Source organism: Sander vitreus, chromosome 11, assembly GCF_031162955.1.
Source record: "Sander vitreus isolate 19-12246 chromosome 11, sanVit1, whole genome shotgun sequence".
Classification (NCBI taxonomy): Eukaryota; Metazoa; Chordata; class Actinopteri; order Perciformes; family Percidae; genus Sander; species Sander vitreus.
The window spans coordinates 7,323,868-7,338,341 of NC_135865.1; the positions used below are offsets into that span (position 1 = coordinate 7,323,868).

General features: G+C 42.4%; 1 protein-coding gene across 1 annotated transcript; it reads right to left on the reverse strand.

Annotated features, from left to right (window-relative positions):
- Window positions 1–4,958: 4,958 nt before the first annotated feature.
- On the reverse strand, window positions 4,959–13,612 carry asb1 (ankyrin repeat and SOCS box containing 1). The gene is made up of 5 exons (XM_078263258.1): window positions 13,184–13,612; window positions 12,230–12,368; window positions 10,439–10,741; window positions 8,094–8,476; window positions 4,959–6,687 (listed from the first exon to the last, which is right to left on the reverse strand). Exons 1-5 carry the CDS (start codon window positions 13,278–13,280, stop codon window positions 6,557–6,559), a joined length of 1,053 nt encoding a protein of 350 aa, XP_078119384.1. The 5' UTR covers window positions 13,281–13,612; the 3' UTR covers window positions 4,959–6,556.
- Window positions 13,613–14,474: the final 862 nt, after the last annotated feature.

A 14,474-nucleotide genomic window follows, 5' to 3' on the forward strand; every position in this document is an offset into this window, starting at 1 on the left:
TTTAATAAATCAAAAAATATTTATTTATCTATTGAACAGAAATCGATCTGCAGAAAAGTTGTTTCAGTAGAAAATGGCCAAAATATGGCTAAAAGAAAAAGAAGTACCCCACAAGCCAATCATAACAGTGGGCATTCCTGTGCTCTATGAACCAATCAAAGTAGTGGGCTTCACATGAATGCTTGCAGTTTCTAGTTAGCTAGAGGGGAAAGCCGACTTTGCTCCCTCATTCTCCATCCTTTCCAGTTTTATTCCAATATTTAGACATGTTGGCTTTCACCTTACAATAGTAACACAACGCAACACGTCTCAAAACTCTTCTCCCGTCAGCTAAGTTATTATGGAGACCCAACATGTTCCGCATAAAATAGATAAATAAGACATTATGAAATAATTATCAAATAATAGACACAATATGTAGCCAAATATAAACATTAAATAGTGAAATAATCCCATCAAATTTAACAGACCGATCAGAGCTATACCGCTAGCAAGGCTAAAACTACATCCAATTTAGAAGCATTAATGGACTTTTCAATCATCAAATATCTCGGTGTCCAGTTACATGTAGTTGCAGCTGCTTGATTAGGTGTTGAACCAGCACATTTTTCATCAAGCTGTGATTCCAGTAATGAGCTGATGATGCTTCATAAAGCCTCATTAACAGTAGCCTGAAGTGAATTATTATAACAGGGCAGCAAGAACAGAACCAGACAATCACAATGGTTCTGTTTTCCACGCCAGGCTCACAGTCCACTTGCTCATTTCCCAATCGTCACTGCTAATGAGTGAATATGGATATTAGTTCATTGCAATCAGGCGATTTTTAGTCCGAGTCACCCCTTAAACTTTATACTGACAATAGCTTCATTGTTCTTGAAAGTCAGACCATGCGAGAAAAGCTGTAGCACTCCCGCAGTAAGGAAACATCACTCAAATGAGAGGGAACTAATTAAGTATAAGAGCCAAGTTACAGACTGTGACAGTAATTACAGAAGCAATGACTGACATCCTTCCTGCCCTTGCCACATTTCACAACTACCGGCTCTTTTGGAAAACAGTCAAATTAAGCCCCATTAAGCCCCTTTGAGGTATATAATTAAAACACACTTTTATATGTAAAGACTTATTCAATGTTTCCAACCATATACTCCTTAATTATATCAATAAAGCTGAATAAATCCCCTGTGTGTGTGTGTGTGTGTGTGTGTGTGTGTGTGTGTGTGTGTGTGTGTGTGTGTGTGTGTGTGTGTGTGTGTGTGTTAGAGCTCTGAATGTTAGGTTTATACAGCAAGAAGGCCTTAATAGAGGAAAAGTGCTTCCGGACGTGCCTTTGTGATCCACATGTGCTGCGTTACAGTATGACATAAAAATGAAACAATGATCAATGTTTTCAGACTGCTAGATCCACACCTAAGCTTTCCTGTTCAATTGATCTGACGGAGCAAAAACGGAGAAGGCTGCTTTTCTTGGATGGCAAACTCAGTTCCATGTCATCTCTGTGAGTCATGTAAACTGCTCTGTGTTTGGACAAATTCCACTGTGCTTGCTGTGTGGTGAAAAAATTAGAAAGGAAAATAATAAGGAGCTTGAACTCGATGAATCTTGAATTGCACAGGGACAGAATACCTGTGTGTGTGCGTGTGGCGGCGGTATACACGCAGTGATGTGGTCATTGGAGGAAACTAAGAGTTCCGGAATGCCTGAGGAATGAGCTCATTCAAATTAAAGCGCGTGGCAATTACCAAATGGTAACAACAGGCTACTCGGCAGTGCAAGTCCAGGAAAGCAGGCCGCCCGACAAAGAAGCAAACACAAAGTGATTGTGGTGGAACTACTTAACAACATACAGGTGAGTTTTGATCCAAACAAACGTGACTTTTTCTCTCTTTTACACAAACAGGTTCTATATTTTGTTAAGCAAACACCACTAACATATTCATACGCACTCACACATGCAGACACGCGTGCATGCATGCACACACACACACACACACACACACACACACACACACAAGAACATTTTTATATGAGAACACAAGATCCATGGAAATAAACTTTGATCCACGTCTAAAAGCTGTGGTTGCCTTATGAAGCGAGCTGCACTGCATTTAACATCCCTTGGCATGCTGGTCCCCCGTTGAAGCGGAACACTGCGGTGATATTAGCTGAAGCTGTTGAGATTTTGATTGCAGTTTGCGGTGCAAATAAAGCTGGGAATGAACAACACCATTTAGTTTTTCCAAGCTCCCAGTGATGTTCAAAAGAAATAAACCTTTTTACCATCTGTTTGTTTTTCTATGTAAAAGCATGACCAAAGGAAATCTCTTTAGTGTTAAAGTATTGTTAATGCTGATCGTGATGTAAGTTTTCATGTACAAAGCAGTCAATAGATCTGCTGATCTTTAGCATTTAGCCAGAGCAATAGGCGTAGATTTCAGGGGGTGCAGGAGATATGTCCCCTCTAGTATTTAGAATATTTCTCTTTCGCTTCCTCTGTGAAATGAAGCTGCCTTCAAGTGCAGTCGGAAATGTTAAGATCTATAAACGATCTGGCGGAAAACAGTAACTGTGTCTACTTGTGCTACATCGGAGGGGTGTTAAAGAACACGACAGGGCCGTGAAAAATAAATATGTGATTTCTTGTCTTTTATGTAGATTTAAACTTCTACAAAAGTATGTTGTTCAGATGTACATGCTTCCTAAAAGCAATCATCCCGAAACACGTGTGGTGTTTTGAATATGCAGAAAGTTTAGAACAATACAGGAGAAAAAAAAAAAAAAAAAAAAATAATAATAATAATAATAATAATCATGTCCTTTACATAAAGACATTTGCACCATAAATTGATGCAGAAAAGGCACAACATGTTGCATAAAATTCACCAGAATGCAGGAAATGCAGTGTTTGATGCTCAAAATGTTCTGGGGGAGGATCACCAGACCCCAAGGTTATAATGTGCCCCCCCCCAATGTGGAAACAAAACCTTCGCCACTGGCCAGAGCGAGTCTGTGAAAGACCTCTTGTGCTATAATTTTGTTCAAGTTTTTACTTCTGTAGTGATACCTTACTTTGGAATAAAACTCAAAATCTCTCTAATAACCGTGAATAAATTATAACATAAAATAAGTTTGACTTGAAAGAAAAGTCTCTCGCAATGGAAACTTCCCACAGGATGATAGTGGTTTACCAAACTGTCCAATCTCTGCTTCACTCCGCACTAAATGCGAAGGAGTGAGTGTGTTGGTGTGTGTGTGTTCTGTTAATGAAAGACTTGCTTCAATGAGTTCTGAAAGGATGAGGCTCTTGAGGACACATGCTGAGGTCCATGGCTGAATCCTCTGAAGTGAACTCAGAAGAGGCTGACATAGTAGGGAAGGAAAGAGAGACAAAGGCAGAGATGGGGGGGGGGGAAAGAGAAATGAGAGGAAAGAGAGTAAGGGAAGAAGAGACATTGGGAGACAGACGTCTGCCATGCTTGAAAGGAAAACAGTGCCATCTAGAGACTTGATGTGACAATTGTGAAAGAAACTTCAATTTTCTTTTGTTGTTATTGAATTGTCAAACATTTCTAATAAAATAAAGTCTCATTCATAAGTTTAATGGATCATTTAACTGTCCCATGGGAGCCTTATTTGCTGTTTTAGAGGCTTTTCTACTCTGAAAACAAGGATCTAATTTGATTTGAAACATGTTCGCAGAAAATCTTTAATCCCCCCTTGGCTTTTCCAGAAAGTACACCGTCCATCTTCTCCAGTTTTTTTTTTTAACAACTTTTTGGATCGACAGCCCTCTTCTCCCTCGGCCCTTGTGCCTCCTGCTGCTTCCACTTGAGTTTCCCAGGCTCTGTATTTTCCATGGGGCTAGTTTGGGTTTTCACCAAATTGTGGTTTTCTCAAACTTCATGACATCTTGGCTCATTTATCAGCTTCACAACAATAACAAATGTCCCTATCCAGAGCTCTGTCACACTCGTATTAAATTGTATTACTCTCTCTCTCTGGAGGACGTCACAAGTTACGAGACAATAGGGAGAATTAGACAACAACAAGACAGCAGGCGTTCGAGAAGAGAGAGATAGATGTCAATCGGTTGAATGATCAAATTAGCATTAGGACTGTTCAACAAGCCACCATATCAGCTGGGTTAAAAAAGATAATGAAAAATCCTGTCATTTGAGAGAAAGTAGCCCTCTTTTACACATTGGAACTAGGAATAATGAACAGCTCTTCTTCAATATAGAGTGGCAATCTGCTCACCTTCACTGTATCCGTTTCATTTAAGGACACATTTGTGGGCGGCTGTGGCTCAGTGGTAGAGAGGTTGCCTGCCAATCAGAAAGTTGGTGGTTCGATCCCTGGCCCTGCAGTCCCATGTCGAAGTGTCCTTGAGCAAGACACTAAACCCCAAGTCGCCCCCAATGCTGCGCAATTGGAGTGTAAATGTGTGTGAGTGATGAGCAGGTGGCACCTTGTACGGCAGCCTCGGCCACAGTGTGTGAATGGTTCCTGTACTGCTTTGAGTAGTCGTTAAGATATAGAAGTTATAAAGAAACAGGCCATTTACATTTTTGGAAACAGACTTAACTATCCCTGGTTGTGAACCCGTTAAAAAGATACATAATAACGAGGGGAATTTTCCTCAAGAGCTGATTAACAGTGCGCTGAAGCCAAAAGGCCACACCATCTGTGGGTTGTGTTGCCCTGATCTCTACAGAGGGGTGGTTTTATCCATTAAATTTAACCAAACCTATACTCCAGAGATTCGGTCCATGATACTGGCTCAGATATTTTGGACTAGAACAAACCCTGGAAGGAGTTGTTAGGAAAGTAGAGGGAATCATTCTCTCATGTTCACTGAAGGAGATGGCTAACAGAACAGGAAGCATGGAAAGTGATCGTACTTTTGAAGACCTGCTCTGCTTTCTTAGATGATACAAAACATACAGGAGAGAATATAGAATGATTGTAAATTTACTGGATGCAAACAAAGAAGAAACCATGCACTGACATTTCATGTTGTCCAGTAACAATGTGTGAGAAACGACACAAAGCTGTGCAAGAGACAGGCACAGAAGCCAATAGATGCAACAGATAAACAGAGAACAGAGAAAGCAGCTTTCTGTGCAATAGATACAAAGTTATTCTATTCAACATGAATACATTTCATTCAGAGAGAGTTTTGTTGAATATGCTTAAACAGTACAAGTTTTTCACACGACAGTAACATGTATATTTGTAATTAGACCCAGAATGTAAACTTTTGTCCTAGCAGTGTTTCCGTTGAGACCCAGGACCTTAAATTGCTAATTTTAAGCTTTTGTTCATTTTTCTTCCTTAAAAATCTACAATTTTTACATTTTGTATTTCTGGTCTGATCAATCATTGAGGCCATTTTCCAAAACTCAATGTTAAGGCATGCCCAGCATCAAATGTAAACAGAACAATGAATAAAAGTGCTTAATGCATCATAGAAGCGGAATTACAATACATATCTTATCTAGAGGGCACTTTTTAATCCTAGCACTTCACGCTAGTGATCACTTAAACTTAAGAATACAGGAATGCTGCACATTTTGCCACATTCGCTCTGGCTGAGAGTTGGTAAAAGGGTTACAATCCAAGTTTACATAAAACAGATAAATGAGCAATTCAAGGAGCTGCATCTGAACGGGATATTTAATACATGGCATGTTTAAGTCATTGCTTCAAACCAAATGACATCCTTATTATGGCTCTTAAGATGAAAAGTGCTATTTGAAGCAAGACCGGAACACACCCCGGTGATTTGGAAAGTCACAAGGCAAACACTTACACATACAGTTACCACAAGTCAGTACTAAGGCTTCATGATAAGTTAAGAAGCACTTCAATACATTATTACAGTAATAGGAAGATTAGAGTATTACATAACTGTTAACTTCAAAATGTTTGAAAAATAATATTATTAATGGTTTACTCTTACGGCATTTTTCCATTACATGGTACCTGCTCGTCTCGCCTCGACTCGCCTTTTTTGGTTTTCCATTACGAAAAAAAGTCCCTGGTACCTGCTAACAGGTACTTTTTTTAGTACCACCTCGTCCAGGTTCCAAGCGAGCTGAGGCGATACCAAAAGACCACAGAATGGTCACTAATCACTGCGTCATCATTGCTAGCGACAGACGGGGGTGTCCTGAACAAAACCGCCATTTTTAAATAGTTTAGCCAGCGGTGTTTTTTTTGCTGCCTCCAGCTTCTTTTGAAACAAAATGTGACTTCTGGCTGTGGCAACAGCCACATGCCAAGAGTAAAAAAACAACACTCCTTCGACGTTCTGTGTGTGTGTCGCGTTAGGTCACGGCAGTTTCCTGCGGCGTCGCTATGACGACCAGCCACGCTCACCTCAAGCATGAGGCGGTACTAAATCTGCAATGGAAAATGGAGGACGGGGCACCGCGGCCGAGTCGAGTCGAGCCGAGTAGAGTAGAGGTACCATGCAATGGAAAAATGCCATTAGAAAATTTTAAGGTTTGGGTTGGAAGAGCTCTGTAGAGGAAGAGAAGGTGGATGGTTGTCAGTTTTGGTGAAGCAGGAAGTTCTTGATGGGTTGTGGTAGCGGTAACAAGGGTATGTGGTTTAGGCGATTTTTACCCATCGCTCTGCGGATCCTGATGCGACAAAGGTGTGTCAGCCTGCGAGGGAATTCTGGGAAGAGACAAAGCAAAGAGCGGATCTCCTCAGCAGCTGCAGCAGAACTGTACTAGAGGGTCAGGTGAACCCTGATCACAGGTTTATAGATCAGTTTATTTGTCAAATGATCACTCAATTAACTTAATCTGAACCTTTTTACATTGTTCTTGGCCAGTCACGTTATTAGTCTTTTATTGTCTGAGCTGTCTACAAATGGTGAGACACAATGGATATAAGTATAATGCATAAAGAGGTACCTATGGCATGTACCTCTACTGACCACCAGAGGAGGTGCTATACACTGAATATCTTCCATCACGCACAGGTGGAGTACTTCTATCCAGTACTTCTATCCACAGACCTCAGGATGACCCTGGGCTCACGTATAACTTGCGGTGTCATGCACATCAAGACATCATTCCTACAAAATCTTCTTGCGAGTTCACGAGATTCCGAGTGACTGAAAACCCTGGCGGTCATCCAGGATTCACAGCACCGTAGTTACATTCGTAACTCTCGTTATGTTTCAACCAGAGATATTTCAATAACATTTTGTCCTTCCCCGATACTGATTCCGGCACCTTAAGTATCGGCCGACAATGAGACATTAGCAAATACATACAGAGAATTAATGCCATAGATTTTCTTCGGGATTAAATTATGTGGTTGTTATGTTGAGTGCATGGAGTCGCGTACTCGCCAATCCCGATACCAGCAATTTAAGCAGTATTGGAGGCTTTTCCAATACTGGTGTATCGGTACAACTCTAGTTACAACTTGAAAAAACGTCTAATTTTATGTTTATTGAACCAAATGGCAATACACTGGAAATGTTGTCCTATTTTGACTTCTGCCAATGTGCCATATGGGCCTTTTTCACAACAGGCATTTCAATTTAGTTAAAGCACAGGTGTTACTAATAACATTAGTAACATCTCTGCTCTATGCAAGGGTCATGACAGTGTGACAGTGAGCCAGCATGCACTAAACTTAACTGTCATCACCACATGACGCTCACTTTTTCTGGCTTAACTCAACTCCTATGGCCCCTGAAAGGACCATCAAGTCATCTGGCTGTGCCTGTGCACAGTCACCTATTGGCGGCTAAACAACTGCCGCTGGTAGCCGGCGTCCCGGAGCTCTGTAGCGGCTAAATACAACCAGCAACTGCTGCTGCTCTGATTTTGCCGTTCTATGGCACTATGTGTTCACGTTACAGCGCTTTACTTGGTTTAAAATAGCCTACTTCTATTTTAGGTATATACTGTAATATAATGGTCTTAATATATAATGGTGAAGTAGCATTGATCACTTTGAGGGGGGGGGATACATATAATAAAAATTATTCAGCAGAGGCAGGGATATGTCCCTACCATACCCCCTCCCCCCACCGCACCCTGGTATTCACAGATTGTACTCACTCCTCGCCTCCAGGAGGACCCTGAGCGCCTCCGGATCCACCTTCCTCCGATTAGGACCCTCCAGCTCTGTCCCATCACAGGGCACGAGGGCCGGGTTGGCCCCGTGGTCTAGCAGCAAGCGGATGAAGGCCACCTCACATCCGTGTCGCAGCACAGCATCCAGCAGGCAGGAGGCCAGGCCGCGGGTCAGGGCCTCCTGGCAGACGGGCCCTGTGTAGTTGAAATCAGGCTGAGCGCCGGCCTGGAGCAGCAGCTGGAAACAGTGCAGGTGGTGGTAGGCGGCGCTGATGTAGAGAGGACACACCACCAGAGTGTTCAAGGTGCGAGCGCTTAAAAGGAGCCGGGGACCCAGCTGGTGGTCCATGTCCACATCAGCATTGAACCTGGATGGGGGGGAACCATGGATACAGTTTTACTTTTTTTTTAATTTTTTTTTTTAATCTTGATGCCCTCTGAAGAAAATACATATATACTAAAAAAGTAAGTAAGTAAAGTTTATTTATATAGCACCTATCACAGACAGAGTCTGAATATACTAAATATATTAAAATAAATCGATAATCATAAAAAGCACAATAAATCACAGTAAATCAGAGTAAAACACAAAAGCATAGGATACAAAGTAATACAGTCAAACAAACGCCTGACTAAAAAGATGCTTTTTAAAGATTTCACAGATGCCGTCACTCTCTAAACCTGTGGCAAAGCGTTCCACAGTCTAGGAGCGACTGTTTCCAAAGCTCTGTCACCTTTAGTGTTCAGCTTAGTACGGGGAACAGCCAGTAAGCCCTGATTGGTTAATAGCACTGAAGATTATCTTGAAATAATATTGAGAAGGCATTCTTTGCTACAAATGTATGGCTCACATTTTGCCGATATATTGTGCAAACAAGGTATGTGTCTAGATCAAAACTTTGTGGGTAAAATGGACACTTTTTTTTCCTTTTTAGAATGTTTTTTTTCCTGTCAAATATTGACAAGTCAATGTGACTACTGTCCCATGTGGAAGCAGTGGAACACATTGCATCACAGAGCAGTTGACCAAAATGCTGACCTTTCGACAATCCACTGTAAACAAAAAATAAAACCAGTACTTGTTATACCTTTTTTTTTTAAAAAGGGAAGGCTTAAAGATGGACTTGTTTGGCATGGAGGATTATTTTCCACATCAATCGATTAGTTGCTTGTTCTATAAAATGTCAGAAAATTGTGAGACATGTCTATCAGTGTATTCCAAAGCCCAAGATGATGTCCTCAAATCCTCCTCTTGTTTTGCCCGCAACTCACAGATATCCAGTTTACTGTCACAGAGGACATTTTTAGCTTAATTTACCTTAACTGAACAGCTTCGGAGTCATTAGAATGGTTATATGACTTTTTTTCGGGGTGAATGGTGGTCGTCTCGCTTCCCCCTAGTGCCTGTGAGCGGAAAAACCACCCTTGCAACTTTCGAGCTGCTGGCCTCAGCGTCAGGAACTATCGCATAATATCAGGTCTCGCGATGTAATGAATTGCTTCACTGCACTGCACATATACAGGAACCGGCTAGCTAGAAGAACAAGGTAGCGATTTTCACACTATCGTCATGGCTGAGCCGGCTAAAAAGAAGCAAAAAGTTAGGAAAGCATTGTCGGAGGAACAGAGAAAGAGGAAACAGCAGACTGACCGAGCGAGGAGTCAGAGACGAGTAAACATCGGACCTGCGTTTTCAGAATGGGGAGCACTGAGCACACAAGCCTGCAAATCTGATGCTGACCTGGCGTTCTTGCTGTTGCACTTGTAAGTATCTTTGGGATAAACTGTTTAATCTTTGTATTTCTTGGTATTGTGACCTCAGGATGTTTGCTATTGTCTGTAAAGGTTTTTATTATGATTGCTGACTGTTACGGGCTTACTGGCTAGCTAACTAGCTCAGTGGACATGGCTCCGTGCGTTCGCCGGCTTCTATGAAAACAAATGCACATGACCAGAGAGAAAAGATGGGAGGGGGGGGGGAGAGTCGCCAACGAGTTTTTACAACAGTGTTGCCCCAGCGCGTCCCCTCCCCACTCCCCACTCCCCTGCTGGCCTGCACATACACTGCAATAAAATATTGAGGGTCACAGCACGCTTACAGTACGGCATTACATTCCCTGAAGCTGTAGGGGGAGCTCTATAGAGAAACCTGCGAGCAAAAAGCGAAAGCTGCATAGCGCCTCTTTAAGAAGCTGGAATCAGAGAATTTTTGGGGTTTTTTTCATAACAAAATGACTCAAACTGATTAATCGATTATCAAAATAGTTATTGATTAATCGATTAATCTTTGCAGCTCTAGAGGTTTTAGACTAATCCCCTCCTAAACTCACCTGATGAGTTCCTGCAGTACGTCCAGCCTTCCCACCCGGGCAGCGTGGTAGAGCGGGGTACTGCGGTGGTGGCGACTTCCGTTGGGATCGGCTCCGGCTTCAAGGAGGATCCGGACGCAGTCCAGGTGACCGTTCACCACAGCTACGTAGAGGGCTGTTTGACCTTTTACATCAACTAGGTCCACCTCGGCTCCCTGGGCGATCAGATAGGCCACGCAAGCAGCGTGTCCCGCTGTGGCTGCGATCCGCAGAGGGGTGCAGGGCAGACAGCCACAGCACCAAACAGACTTCTCATTGATGCGCCTGGCACATTGGGAGAGAAGGGACTGGTTATTAGTTGTATCCTTAGATCTATCATATTGGATTTGTCATGCTCGCTCTTAGGTTTTTGATGATTTTTTGAAAAATAAGGGCGTACTAAGACTTGGCCCAGTTGCCTTGAACCGTGCCCCAGCGCGCCCCCTCCCCAATCCCCACTCCCCCGCTGGTCGGCACACATACTGCAATAAAACATTGAGGGCCACAGCACGCTTACAGTACGACATTACATTCCCAGACTCGCTGACTACAATTCCTGTTCATCTCTTTAGGGAAGAACCAGACCTGGGCACATTTAGCGATTACACTGATGCAGACCTTACCCGAGTCCAACCGAACCGTGCCCTGGCCCACCTCTTTCACTGCAGGGGCGGCTGTGGCTCAGGTGGTAGAGCGATCGTCTGCCAATCGGAAGGTTGGTGGTTCGTGTAGTAAAAGTGCTTTGAGTAGTCGTTAAGACTAGAAAAGCGCAATATAAATACAGTCCATTTACATTTCAAGCGGGCCCGGGCAAGGTTTTGCATACTGTGCCCAGGCACTGCACAGAGCAGACACACTAGTCAAACGAACCGGACTTTGGGGTCAAACGTGCTCGGGCACGGTTTAACTGGGCCAAGTGTGAGTACGCCCTAAAAGCACGCCAATGACCATAAAACCACATTAAAAACTCTAATGTCTTAAAAATATCATTGCTGTGTGGTCATCACAAATTAAATATTTACAACAGCTACCTGCTAAAATGTACTGCTTTCAACACTACTGCCTCCAGCATGTTGGGATAGGCAGGGCAGGGAGAACCCAATGAAGTAAAAAACGTGTTTTATTGAAATAACAGCATGTTGTAAACCACGTGGAATGGAGATGGACTGCCCTAAGCCAGTAATAATGGGTTGGCTGGGTGTGGAGTATGAGTGCTGCATACAACCACAGTGGGAATGGGGTTACATGAGTGCTGACCACTGTTTAATGGTCCTGCCTGGTTCTGATAAGTTTCAGTACCTGTATGGACGGTATCCCAATGCCAGTGAAGTGTTTGAGTCTCACTGTAGCCACAAACTATCAACCACGATTCAGACATTGAGAAAAGGATGTGTTTGGTTATAGCACAGTAAGGCAATAAGGACAGGATATGGCGTATGTTATGCAGCACAAGACTGCTTTGTGGTAGAGATGTGTAAGGGCATATTCTGTACAGCATGTGTGTCTCTCAGGCTGTCACTCAGCAATCCTACCGAATAAACCCACACAGCACAGAAACCACAAACCACTTAGTGCCACATATGAACACTCTGGACAAAAGCTGCCAGTTCTGCAGTAAGATGGAGCACACAGTACAGTGTGACCGTTGAGGGACAAACACAATTATAAACGTCCACAAGAACAAAATAAAAATAAAAACACTTTGTTAACAAAAGTGCTATACTAATGCAATCAAATTATTATATTCATATTATAAGTATTCCTCCCTCCCACCGTCTGAAGCCGTCTTCCTGCAGCAGGTTCCTCAGGGTGTCCAGGTCTCCGACGTAGGCCGCATTGTGCAGCCGCATGTCATCCTGCTCCAGAGGTTTGTCGCAGAACTGCTCCTGGAGCCATTCCTTTAGGTTACGGCCTGGTGAGGACACACATAAGAAACACAGATTGTTGTGCAATCAATGCAAAATACTGACATTGCTATTTGCTAGTCTACAAAGCACTATCATATCTTTTAAATAAGCTAATGTATGCTATGTAGTTAATTGCTTGTTTTCAGCACATATCTCCAAATGTTTTCATGTTTTAGACTGTATAGTGAAAATACACCAAGCATACTGTACATGTTTGAGAACCCTGCATTTCAGAGGGCTTTTCGCACTGCACATTATTTTGTTGCATAACTGTACAAATGTCCCTGCTAAATGTGGCAAGAATTAGTGATTCTATCAGAACTAAATCCAGAGCCCTCTGACACAGTCAAGCTATTTAACACAAACTTTCCAAATGTAGTTATTGCCGAGCTGTAGTGTTAACTTGCATTTTATTGTGCAGGTGTTACTATTTTTGTGTCCAACACTTGTAGTAAATATGCATTCAAGCTCTAATGGTCAAACCTTTGTCTAAATCCATTCATTATAACTGTGTGTAGGCTATGACAACAAATATTCCAGACATAGTCCTATTGAAGATGTTTACTGACTCCATGAGCCACACTTCATTACACAGGCAGGAGTCACCCTCAACAACACCACATCTGTGTTGACATCTGTGTCATAGATGTTGCTATGAGTGCATAAAGTTAGTCGCGTGGATTGTTGTTGGGGGGGGGGGAGAATTCGAATAATTGGCCCACCACCTATCTCTATGGGCCTGGTTATTGTTGTCTTCCTGTCCTCTTACACACCCTGCACATGCAGGATACATGCTGATGAATCATTGAGCCATGGTTACCTGCAGCAGTGGCACTGGGCAGATCAGAGACAGTGATGAGCGGAGGGAAATTGATACTGGGCGGCTCGTCAACATCCGCCTCTGGACCTTCGGCCATGCTCCTGAAATGTCACACACCGTCAACCTGGAGCTAGTGCTTCGGCAGCGGATCGACACTGGTTCCCACAATGACGGGAAAGCCGACCGAATCAGAGAAGAGACATCATAACACACACACGTGACTGTGTTGATGACGGCGCCTGTGCGAGTTCACTGCGCAACTTCCTGACTGCGCTCAGCTGGACGGGTTTAAAGGGGCGACGTCGCTTTAAATGCCCGAGCCGACCAGTGAGGGGACACATGATACTTTTTTTTTTGGTCTGGATACTGCCACTGGAAACAGTTTTTAACGCTTTATAAAAGGTAGACAAATTAGTTTACAGATATTAAATTAAATATTTTTAAATAAGTTTTTTTCATGATAAACACTGTATTGCATGAAACCAGCCAGGGTTTTAGAAATGCTGATGTCAATTTAACAAAATATACATGGACTGTACATATTATTTGTAGACTGTATTATTATTTACCAACATGAAGGTCTAAATTTTGTTTTTAAGCCAACATTTAGTGGAAATACTCAGTCCATTTATTTGGCCTAAAACTAGTCCAAATACTATGAAATATACAAGTATAGTCTAGTGTAGTCTAACATTGTAGAATCAGCCTTTAAATGACCTAAGATGTGTAAGTCTTTTTTTTATTGTAGAATGTAACACAATTATTAGTAGTCCTAATAGTGTGGTAGTTGTGTAGTAATAACATACAATAGGCTGTTATAACTTAGAAAAGTGATATGTGAAAAATCTATTTGAAAATAGATACTGGAATAAAGGACAATTTGGTCAAGTTGCACCTAAAACTGTCCACAAATATATATTATAATTCCGTGGCACATCATGATGTGTTTACTGCTATGAATAAAGCCCACCTACCATAGGATCATATTAAAGGTCAAAGAGCAGTACCAAAAGGGATCCAGGATCCAAGGAAAGGAGTTTGGTCTTATTAACTCCTACAGCTCCTACATACTGTGTGTCCATGTTTCTGTGTACACAAAGGTTAGGCATTCTGCTTAGCTGCTGGTTGCATGTAAGCAGTCTGGGTAACTGCACAACGTATGCCTAAAATGTTGTGTCAATCGTCTTTTAGACTGTGGGGAAGTCATTTTTGGGTGGGTAACATACACCAGGGTGGCATGCAGCCATGGCTCTATGCTGCCTGATAATAGATGAACCTTTGACACTGAGGC

Excerpts from the sequence above, each read along its gene's own strand:
- asb1 (XM_078263258.1), bottom strand. The coding sequence starts at position 13,280 with ATGGCCGAAGGTCCAGAGGCGGATGTTGACGAGCCGCCCAGTATCAAT. Across the intron at positions 12,369-13,183 it reads GCCCAGTGCCACTGCTGCAG|GCCGTAACCTAAAGGAATGG; the intron begins GTAACCATGGCT and ends TGTCCTCACCAG. Across the intron at positions 6,688-8,093 it reads GGTCCTCCTGGAGGCGAGGA|AATTCCCTCGCAGGCTGACA; the intron begins GTGAGTACAATC and ends GTCTCTTCCCAG.